The sequence below is a fragment of the Ranitomeya variabilis genome, chromosome 1 (assembly GCF_051348905.1).
Source record: "Ranitomeya variabilis isolate aRanVar5 chromosome 1, aRanVar5.hap1, whole genome shotgun sequence".
NCBI lineage: Eukaryota > Metazoa > Chordata > Amphibia > Anura > Dendrobatidae > Ranitomeya > Ranitomeya variabilis.
Window position 1 is genome coordinate 142,063,138 of NC_135232.1, and position 12,131 is coordinate 142,075,268.

The 12,131-nt window shown below is 44.9% G+C and overlaps 1 protein-coding gene across 4 annotated transcripts in view; it reads left to right on the forward strand.

Annotated features, from left to right (window-relative positions):
- The window catches only part of RHOBTB3 (Rho related BTB domain containing 3), a 178,886-nt gene that overhangs the window by 85,219 nt on the left and 81,536 nt on the right, over window positions 1-12,131 (forward strand). For all 4 annotated transcript variants that reach the window (XM_077289428.1, XM_077289399.1, XM_077289418.1 and 1 more), the window contains 2 exons: window positions 1,193-1,347; window positions 10,987-11,092. In XM_077289428.1, coding sequence (XP_077145543.1) covers window positions 1,193-1,347; window positions 10,987-11,092 — 261 coding nt within the window. The remainder of the gene's footprint in view (window positions 1-1,192; window positions 1,348-10,986; window positions 11,093-12,131) is intronic.

Sequence of the window (12,131 nt, forward strand, 5' to 3'; positions counted from 1 at the left end):
GGGTAAACATCGGGTTACTAAGTGCGGCCCTGCGCTTAGTAACCCGATGTTTACCCTGGTTACCCGGGGACCTCGGCATCGTTGGTCGCTGGAGAGCTGTCTGTGTGACCGCTCCCCAGCGATCACACAACGACTTACCAACGATCACGGCCAGGTCGTATCGCTGGTCGTGATCGTTTGTAAATCGTTTTGTGAGATGGTACCCTTACTCTTATTCATTCTTGTATGGACTATTGCAAGTCTATACTAATTGGTTTCCCTCTTGCCAAACTCTCCTCTCTCCAATCCATCCTGGTTGCCCATCCTCTACAGAGTTCAATATAATGTAACACTCTCACACATAAAGCTCTCCATGGTTCAGCACCACTCTACATCTCCTCCTTCGTCTCAGTTTTCAGAATGGTGTCACGTCTGGATATTTTATATCACATAGGCCCCTCAAAATCACTTGAAATGTGATGTTCCTTAAAAAAAATGGTTTTGTAAATTTTGATGGAAAAATAAGAAATAGTTGATTAACTTTTAACCCATCTAACTTCCTAACAAAAAAAAAATATATAAAAAATGACGCAGATGTAAAGTCGACATGTGATAAATGTTATTTATTAATTATTTTGTGTAACATAACGCTCTAGCTGAAAGGCATAAAAATTGAAATTTTGAAAATTGTGAAATTTTCGCCAAATTTCCGATATTTTCAGAATACAAGCAATTGATATTGATCAAATTTTACAACTATCATGCAGTACAATATGTCACAAAAAACAGTCTCGGAATCACTGGGATCCGTTGAATCATTCTAGAGTTATTACTACATAAAATTACACTGGTCAGAATTGTAAAATTTGGCTATGTCAGGAAGGTGAAAGCAGGCTGCAGGGTGAAGGGGTTAAATTGATTTATTAAAATGTGTATTCCCCGTAATTCTTTATACAGCATCAGAATAGTGTAATTTTTATCCTGAAAAACTATGGGAAAATTTAAAAAAATAAAAAATTTGATCAGGAAAGTTCAACTTGAAGGTATGTATGTAATTGTCATACAAAAAAGAAAATTGATGACTAAATGGGTTTGTGGGCTGCAAAAGATGTGGGAGAACCTAAAATCTCATTCTACTTCTGTATTTCAATATTCTAGAAAATAAGAAACAGATATCATTCATGGGTTACTAAAATGTTTTTTTTTTCTTTAGATGAGCCTCCATGCACCTGCCCTATGTGCAGCTCACTCAGAGAGGATTGTGTTCCTGCTTCAGAGCTGATTCAACTTTCCAAAGACATAGGTGGTACATACCTAGAAATACATGTGTTTCACTGCACCTATGTTGAGACATTCTTTGAACCACTGGTACGTTCGCAGTGTATAGAGTTTTACCAAATGTTTACTTTTGTGGACGACTCACTATAAGGAGAATACTGATCCATTTTGTTCCCTCATAGAACTTCTGTATTTGAGAAAAAACATTACAGGGCACTGAAAGAAACATTTCAAACAGAACTCAGTGCAGTTAGTTTTAATGACAAAGTTAATGATGATAGAATTCCAGAAAACTAGCTCAGTCTAGTGTCAGGATGGACCAAGAAAAGGATCCCTGGGCAGTGAGGTCTGTGGGCTCTTTCTACTCTCAATTTTTTTGTTTTGTTTACTCAGTGTTTTTTGAAAGCTGTCCAATTTTGTAAATTGCAAAAATAGAAGTGTGTAATCTTTTTATTAAAAATGATTTGCTTGTTCCCTATTGCCATTTTTGCAGTTTCATCAGCAGTAAAGTATCACTAGATGACTAGTAAACCTGTTGTCATGTAGTCTTCCATATTTATGAGATTTCTATAACTCCATCCCCATCACTGATTGGCAGCTTTCTGCCTATGCACAGTGTACATAGAAAGCTGCCAATGAGTGCTGTCGGCGAGGGTTATACAGAGCTCAGCATTCAGAGAACTGGCAGATGTGAAGCAGATAAAACAGGGATTTTATTAAAACTGCATCAAGCAGCCAGTAAGGGATACTGTACATTGCTGGAATCAGGGTTTCTGTCCCATAATCGTGCTGTTCTTAGATAGGGGTAGCAAAACCTTGTTGACAAATTTCCTTTAATGGCTATGGACATCTCTGACATGGAAAAAAATATGTTTACATATCAGTAATTGACCTTCATTCATTTATTCAATCCTTTTTATAGCCCCTGATATAAAATTTGCAAATCTAAATTTCAAATTTTTCTGTTATGGGACTGTCTCTCACAATAATATTGGCTGAATTTGAGGTTTGTAGTATCCAGGATACTGCCGTCAATAGCTCATGTAACAGCACAGCTTCTATCCTGTACTTATTTGCTCTTCATGTGCTTTCCTCATTATGTATAGCTGTTTTTCTGCCCTACTTGAGACTGTAGCTAATTTCCCCCTTCTCAATTGAGATCTGTGCACAACTATCTCCCCATCCCTGCTGCTCTTTCTAACAATAGGGGGAGGGGGAGGAGAGAGGAGAAAGAACTATCTAAAGCAGGATCTCTACAGATTTGTAACATTTTTTGCACATCAATCAGCTTAGATGAAGGACTAAGGGTACCGTCACACAGTGCCATTTTCATCGCTACGACGGCACGATTCGTGACGTTGCAGCGTCGTATAAGTATCGCTCCAGCGTCGTATACTGCGGTCACACGTTGCAATACACGGCGCTGGAGCGATAATTTCATGACGTATTTGCGATGTAGAAGCCGTTGGTTACTGTGCGCACATCGTATACAACCTGTGTCACACAATGCAATCATGCCGCCACAGCGGGACACTAGACGACGAAAGAAAGTTTCAAACGATCTGCTACGACGTACGATTCTCAGCGGGGATCCGGATCGCAGTAGCGTGTCAGACACAGCGATATCGTAAATGCATCGCTGGAACGTCACGAATCGTGCCGTCGTAGCGATCAAAATTGCACTGTGTGACGGTACCCTTACAGACACTGCCGCAAAATGGTGGAACATTTTAATCAAGATGATTTAAAAAGGTGCTGGAAAGATATATATCTTGGTACCGTGTTAGCCAGTAGATAGAAAAATATTTAGAATTGAGAGTCCTCAGTGGTTGATACCTTTTAATGGCTAACTGAAAAGATGGTAACAAATTGCAAGCTTTCAAGACTACACAGGTCACTTCATCAGGCAAAGACTAAAAAGAAATTCTGAAGAATCACATATTTATGCACAACATAGCACAGAAAAAAAAAAAAAAGAAAAAACCATGGATAAGATAGGTGACATGAAGCAGAATTACCATGAGTGCTAAACAGTTATGTCCATAAATATTGGGCCAGTTCTTAGATAAGGAATGTTTTATTGTCCTATATGTCCTATGTTTATCACTCATGGTAATTCTGCTTCATGTCACCTGTCTTATCCATGTTTTTTTTTCTGTTTTTTTTTTTTCTGTGCTATGTTGTGCATAAATATGTGACTCTTCAGAATTTCTTTTAGTCTTTGCCTGATGAAGAGATCTGTGTAGTCTCGAAAGCTTGCAATTTGTTACCATCTTTTCAGTTAGCCATTAAAAGGTATCAACCACTGAGGACTCTCAATTCAAAATATTTTTTTAAAAAGGTGCTGACATTTGCATTAGGAATCAAGTGAACAATAAAGTTATGGGTGAAGTTTTACACGTAGTGATGAGCGAGTGTACTTGTTGCTCGGGTGACCTCCGAGTATTTGACTGCTCAGAGATTTAGTTTTCATCGTGGCAGCTGAATGATTTACAGCTACTAGACAGATTGATTACATGTGGGAATTCCCTAGCAACCAGGCAACCCCCACATGTACTCAGCCTGGCTAGTAGCTGTAAATCATTCAGCTGAGGCGATGAAAATGTAATCTCCGAACAATAACAAATACTCGGAGGTCACCCGAGCGAGCTGGGGAAAGCCCGAGTAACAAGTACACTCGCTCATCACTATTTACATGTCCATCAGAACATTACATCCAGCACAGCAGACTTCAGACATACATTAGTATGGTCTGTCCTCCTTTCCATAGAACATGTCTTGCGGACTAATTCTTTACGATAGAACACAACCTAAAACATGCAGAGCCTCAAATCAACATTTGTAAGCAAATTTCTAACCAAAATGTTAGCAAATGATTTGCAGAGAGAACCTGATCTATCCTTGAAATACACTTTAACCATTTATAGTAATGAGTAAATATTCAATAGCACACAGAAAAAGCATGATGGCTGTCAGGTTGAATGCTATCAAGTTGCTGTAACCATGGCACCCGCGGTGCAATCAAAGAGACAGTTTTATTGAAAATTCAGCTTTTAGCATTCATATAGACAGAAGAGTACTACGGGGTGTTGTTATCTATTTTATGTGCATTGGATCTTTTGCGTAACACAGAGCAACAGAAAACTATAATGAGTGCCGTCAATATATTACTCTGTATTAGTGATGAGCAAATATACTCGTTGCTTGGGTTTTCCTGAGCATGCTCGGGTGGTCTCCGAGTATTTGTTAGTGGTCGAAGATTTAGTTTTTGTGGATGCAGCTGCACGATTTACGACTGCTAGCCAGCCTGAGTACATGTGGAGGTTGCCTGGTTACTAGGGAATCCCCACATGTACTCAGCCTGTCTACTAGCCACATGACAATTGGGTATACGTGAATCCCCATGAATTTCTCTACCCACCTTTTCCAATCCTCATTATACCATTCATCCCAACGGCCCGACCACCTTATCTGAAATAAAGACTTACCACAATGTTATTTGGATAAGTTGGCCACAGCAGCCGTTTTATTAACACATAGTAAAAAACAGTTTATTTATTAAACATTAACACGGGGAGGGCGGTCCTCGAAGCCCCAAACTGTAATAAACTTGGTCTCCAGACCATAAAAACTTCTCCTCCATATCCGTAAAACTTGGCCTCCAGGTCGCGTCTTTTCTCTAGCCGCTACGCTCCAGCTCATAGACGCCCATAGACTCACCCGGCCAATTTCCTCCAAAAATACCCACGTATCCCAATTATCACCTCCATGTGATCTTTTTGTTCCATTCCAAATTTTTTCACCCAAGGGGGAGTCCAGGACTTTTGAGATCCCCCCCCCCCCCTCCGATCCACCATTTCCATCACCACCAACCTCGAGGACCTTCCCCCCACGCCACCAGCATAAATGTTCTGACCCCTCAAACATTTGTCATGCCATACCAGCATACCTTTCTCAATGCCCTCTTGAATCGCCAGACACCACAAATCTAAACCTATTGCATTTAAATGGACCCCATCTTTCCTCCAGTACTCCCCTTGTCCAGACTCTAGATCCTTATGCCGAACCACAATTGCCCCATTTTTCACCATAAAACGTGAAACCGCTCTGTTTAACTTGATCCTTGCCTTGTTCACCCCCTGAACAGATCTCGCCCCGCGCCATACCTTCCTGGGAACGATGACCGACCATACCACCAACAAACGTGGAAACATAGACCAAAGCCGCAACATGTCAAATTTGATATCCCTGATTAGATCCCTACAAGGACGTTTGCCCAAATCATTGCCCCCCAAGTGAACCACCAACAAGTCGGGCACCCAATCCAATTGAACAAATCTGTGAAATTCTGACAGCAATTGCCTCCACATCATATCCCTTTTTCCGATCCACCTCAGGGTTCCAAGCGATTGGGGCACTCCTAGTTGTCTCCCTTCCGGACACACGTCGGCCCTCATTGCCGCCCAAAAGACAAATGAATGACCCATGATCCACATAAGTAATTGTCTCGGCTCTGAAAAATAGAAAAGAAACATCAAAACCGTATACCTGAAAAGAAAAAAAAGCGCGGTCAATTTGATCAATCCGTTACAACAAAGATGGGCGAATGTAAGAACGAAATCTTACCGATTCCCAGGGACCGATCCTCTGAACCATTTCATCTCCTAAACCCCTACTGGCAGCCTCCATTGCCGCCCCAATCTGGAATGAATGCCCACTAAAATTCTTTGCTGAAATGCCCCCTTTTTCCAGACATCGTCTAAATATAGTAAAAAATTGAAAACGGGAGAGAAATGACCCATCCTTATGCACCAACAATGGGCAGCCCCCCGAACTTGGACCAGACAGGAATTTTCTCAAACATTTTACAGGGCATACTGGAGAGCCGTTTAACTAAAAAAGAACCACTCGACAACCTATTCCTTCAGTATCCGTTTTAGAAGAATGCAAAAATATCGCTAACCTGTCCCCAAACATGTCCACATCTTGCCTAAGTATACCACCTTTCTTATACCTGGAAGGACTAACCAATTCGCCTAGCCGAAAAGCACCGAAAAATGCTAGAGAAAATGTTAATCTAAACAGAATTACTTCCCCTAGATCCGAACAAACAGCCTCCAACTGTTTTTCCAGATTCAATAAAACTTCATATGACACCGGACGCCTACCGTCTGACACCTTCCAGCCTTTACGACAGCCTTTTACCACCTGCCGAACCAGAAACGATTTTGTCAAATCCTTCAACCCCCTGAACTTAAAACCAAAAGCCAAACCTGATAAAAAATTATTGATTTTTGACACTGACCATCCTGTCTCCCAGATGTGACCGATAAATAAAACCAATTTGCTTTCGTCCTCTAAATCAGCTCCCATCTGATACTTCCATTGGACCCAAGAGTCCCAGGCCCTAGTATAGTGCGACCAATTTCCAGCCGACAGCGATCTGGCCAACAAGTCTCTCACTGCCCCAGCGGAAGATTCCATAGAACCTCTGAACAAACCTTCCCTGTGGGTTCCACTTGTGGTGCCAACTCCCGAACACGATCCCACTGTGAAGAAAAAAGAGCTTCAAGAATGTGGTTATGTTTCAAAACCCCAAGCTCCGCCGTGACCCACAAAATAAAATTCAAACCAGCCCAAACCAAGTGCTGCAAAACTCACAGTAGAGAGTGTTTTGATGAAGACAGCGAATTAATAGCCTCCACGGCCCCAATTGACCCGCAACTAAAACAGATCTTCTTGTCTCGAACATTGCCTCCCTATAGTGTCAAAGCTACAACAATAGGAAAAACTTCGCGGAGTGTAAGATCAGCTACCAGACCGCTTTCTTTCCAAGTTTGTGGCCACCGAGCCACTAACCATTCATTCCGAAAGAACAAAGAAAAACCCTTCTTGTCCACCGAACCGACCAAGATGCCAAGAAACTCTGCCGACACCACCGGCGCGATCCAAAGTGACTTTCCATTGTATGATTCCAGAAAAAATTCCCAAACTTTCAAATCATCCTTCAGCTCTTTTTTAAGCCATATGAAATGAGTCAGCGCTCTAATCCCAACCGTAGCCAATGAAAGTCTACGACAAAAGGCTCTTCCCATTGGCATGATCTGACATGCGAAGTTCAGTTTACCAAGCAACGACTGGACCTCACGAAGTGTTACCTTCTTCAAGCTACCCACGCGCTTCACCTCCAATCTCATGTTCTCCAATTTGTCCTTTGGCAGTCTACACTCCATTGCCACCGTGTCGATTTCAATACCCAGGAAACTCAAAGATGTAACAGGCCCGACATTTTTCTGCTGCCAACGGAACGCCAAATTTCTTAGCCACCCCTTCCATCGAGTGAAGTAAAACCAAACAATCAGAGGAAAAGGCCGACCCGACAAACAGAAAATCATCCAAATAATGAACACATGAACTGAGTCCTGCCACGTCCTTAACTACCCATTCTAAAATGTACTAAATGCTTCGAAGTAGGCGCATGACAATGAACACCCCATCGGCAAACAACGATCCACAAAAAATCCCCCGTCCCAAAAACAACCAAGCAAATGCATACTGTCCGGATGAACTGGTGGCAATCTAAACGCTGCCTCAATGTCCGTCTTTGCCAACATGGTCCCTTGTCCACATTTCCTAACCCATGACATTGCCGAATCAAAAGATGTATATAACACAGAACACAATTGGGGGTCAATTCCATCGTTTACCGAAGAGCCCTTTGGAAATGAAAGGTGATGAATCAACCTGAACTTGTTAGGCTCCTTTTTTGGCACAACCCCCAATGGCGACACTCTCAGATTATCCACGGGGGCTATGTCAAATGGGCCAGCCATTCTACCTAAGGCCACTTCTTTGTGTAATTTTTCAGTGACCACTTCTGGAAATTCTCTGGCTGATTTCAAATTCTTGGTTGACAACCTCACCTCCATGTCGACAAAAGGGATCTTAAATCCATCCTGAAAACCATCCCGTAACAATTTTGCAGCCTCTTTATCTGGGTATTTATTTAGAAAGTGCTCCATCTCTACCAGCCGAACTGGTGTCACCCCTTTTTTCAAAACCCTCAGAACCCTTCTGCCTTCCTCCCTTGAAGCACTTCGACAACCCGTGATTACCTCCACAGGCGGAACATTCGTGTTTAAATTTGCACTTGGCGCCAAACCTGCATGCGCCGTCATTGTATGAGAAGCACAGTCCTTTCTGTACCGCCACCGAGTGCCCTGACTGCCCTGAACCCCCGGTGCCCCCAAGAAACGATTGTGAACCCAGACCCCCTTTACCGGGGGGCCGTCACACTCATCCATAGTGCTATGTCTTTATGATCCCATCTAATGTTTGGACGAACCGCTTTCCTCTGGTGGAATTGTTCGTCATATCTCAACCATCCTTGTCCACCATATACTCTATACGCCTCCCCTATGGTATCCATATAGCAGAATAGGGGCGAAAAATTTTCTGGCGCTTTTACCCCAATCACGCTAGCCAATATAGCGAAAGCCTGTAACCAATTATTATTTTCCTCATCATCCTTTTTTGACTCATCCCTTCTGACCCTACCTAAATTAAAACGTTCGAGTGGGAGCAGCAAGAATATCTCCACATATTCCCCCTTCCAAATCCTATCCCTTACGTCCTGTTTTAAATGTGCTCCCAGCGGCCCTTCAAAACAGACATACACTTCACCTTTTGCAGCATCCCCCAAATGCACTGCTTCATCTTTGTCTTTGCCCCCGTTATCAACTGCCGCGGATACCTGACCCGTTATCGCGTTGCCCGAAGCCGCCATGTCCCCAGCCGCCGCAGTAACCCCCGTTGCCTCGCTCTGAACCACAGGACGTGACTCTAGACCTCTTCCTACGTCCCCCATACCCCTTCCATTACCTAACCAAACCGCCGAAGGGGATAACGTGCCCTGGGCACTCCCCACCTCCCATAAACGAACTAAATCTTTAAGACTTTGCAGTAAAATGCCGGAGCCACCACTAGCCCCCCCAACAGATAAATCCTCCCCCCCTTGCGTTCACATTTGAGGCTAGTGCCGGTACGTAAAAAGAAGTGAAATCTCGCTCACCTGGCTGCCTGGGTGCTGTGTTCCCAGCAGCCGCCAGTCCAGCGTCCTGAAGCGATCTCTCTGGGCGCGTGCTTCTTCCATCCTCGTGCTGTCCCATGGATGGTGATGCAGTGTGCAGCTGGCCCGACTCGACCGCTGCATCCCTAGTATCCATGAGTCCTCCATGTCCTGGATCAAATCCGGCTGTTGATCCCCTTCTTCTGGGCGAACGACCTAATCCAGGCTCACCCCTTCCCCAGTGGCCGAAGATTCCCTCCCTCCTACATCACAGCGATCCCCTCCAGGCTTGCGTGCGTTCAGCCTTGCCCCCACTCTCCCTCCCAGCTGCAGCATAAGGCCCTCGAGCTCTGTTATCCATAGCAGCAGCAGCCAGTGAGCGGGAGGAGTTTCCCCGCTGCCACTCACCAGCCGCCCTGCATGCCGATGCTTGCCCTGCCGACTCCTCACTGCTGCTGGATGATCGCCAAGCCAGGGGCCGAACCGAAGGGGCCCCTGCCGTTCCTGACCCCGGATCCCTGGCTCCTGATGCTGCCGGTGAGTGCTCGCGTTGCCGGCTTCCCCCCGGAACCGAAGGCCCTCGTGTGCACCATAGTACCTCTCTGCCACGCCGAGCCGAGCCCGTTCCTGGTTGGGCAGCGGCCGCTCCTGCTCCCGGTTCCTCGCTTCCTCTGGACGCCATTGCTGCGGGGGAGGCCGACACCTCCCCCTGTTGCAGGCCCAGACGGTTTTGTGGATTCCTCCCAGCCGCCAGTTTGCGTGCCACCTGCCTGCGCCTCATGACCACAGCTGGAGGGTCCCTAGAGGGGCTCCCAATACGGCGTCAGGCCCTGGGGGTAGCCTCGGGGCTGAGTCGCTCCGGAGGCCTGGACCTCCGAGTCCGTCGCCCTGCACCTAAACCTTGGGATTGCTTGACTCCCCCATCAGGCAGCAGGCCCTGAATAGATGCCTGTAGCCATCCCGCACCTCTGGTTCCCGCAGCAGCTCTCAATTGCTGCAGGATCGCCTCAATCACCATAACTGAAATAGCTCTGAGCTTGTTTCCAGTACCGTGGGGGACCTAAAATGGTTGCCCCACTGAGATGGCCGTTGCCCCTTATACAGCTCGCCCTTACTCCGCCTCCTCTCCCTGTCACCCCTCCCCCTAGCCACACATCATTCCCCCAATTCAAACTTGTTAACCCTTACCCAAATTTCCTTCTACCCGATGCTCTCTCATGTAGTCTCACTTAACCCTGTCATGGCGTCCTCCCTTTGAAGGCCTGCGGCCCAAGTACGGCCTTACTAATCATGCAGCTGTGTCAACAAAAACGAAATCTCCGAGCACTAACAAATACTCGGAGACCAGCCGAGCAACGAGTACACTTGCTCATCACTACTCTCTATCAGGGCTGCTGTCTAGCCTGGCCCTGACCCTATGTGATAATGAGACGGTGAGATCATTATACAAATGCCTACAAAATGGCACTGTGTAGACAAGGCCTAGACCCATATGTAAAACCTAGTTTTTTTTAATACTAAAGTGGCAAATTCCTAATTACTGCATTGATTAACCTAGGCAAAAACCAATGTGCCTTATTCATCTCTAGTAAGAAGGGTATCTTCATAGGAAAAAACTTCTCCCAAATGTCACCATGATTGTCTTTTACTTTGATTTGCAGTTGGAATACTTTGTAAGGCAGGCTATGAACAGGAAATCAGCTGTAACTAAAAGAAAAAAGAAGAATCTAGACCTTAAGGTTTATCCTCCCAAACTGCGGCAACCTGGTAAAGTATCTATTTTAGTTTGGAGTCACACTACCGTAGAATATGGCCGAGTACTATGCGAGAAAACATCGCACAGCACTCGGATAAGTGTTAATCTATGGGGCAGCTCATATCAGTGTTTATTTTTCCAGGCATATTTGGCCGAGACTCGCCAATGCAAGACTATGGGTGCGATAAAAATAATCGCACAGCACTCGGACCATGCGAGTGCTGTACGATTTTTTAAGCAGCGGTCTCTTTTGAAAAGCCAGCAATTCATGTGCCGCATACAGTAAAATCACAGAGTGACAGATTAGAATAGAATAAATATATACACATAGAATACATAGATATATAGAGGTCAGTGATACACACATACAGTGGGGGAAATAAGTATTTGATCCCTTGCTGATTTTGTTTGCCCACTGACAAAGACATGAACAGTCTATAATTTTAAGGGTAGGTTAATTTTAACATTGAGAGAAAGAATATCAAAAATAAAATCCAGATGATCACATTGTATAAATAATATAAACTTATTTGCATTTAGCATTGAGAAATAAGTATTTGATCCTCTACCAACCATTAAGCGTTCTGGCTCCTACAGACCAGTTAGACGCTCCTAATCAACTCGTTACCTGCATTAACCCCTGCATGACATGCCCCATACTACTACGGCACATGTCGTGTCTCCCCCTTTGATGTGCGCTCCGGCGCTGAGCCCACATCAAAGTCGCGACATGTCAGCTGTTATGTACAGCTGACATGTGTGCGCAATAGCGGCAGGGGGAATCGCGATCCACCTGCCGCTATTAACCAGTTAAATGCCGCTGTCAAACGCTGACAGCGGCATTTAACTACCGCTTCTGGCCGCGCGGCCGGAAATGAGCGCATCGCCGACCCCCGTCATATGATCAGGTGTCAGCGATGCGTCAGGATAGTAACCATAGACGTCCTTGAGACCTCTATGGTTACTGATGCCGGCCTGCTGTGAGCGCCACCCTGTGGTCGGCGCTCATAGCAAGCCTGCAATTCAGCTACATAGCAGCGATCTGATGAT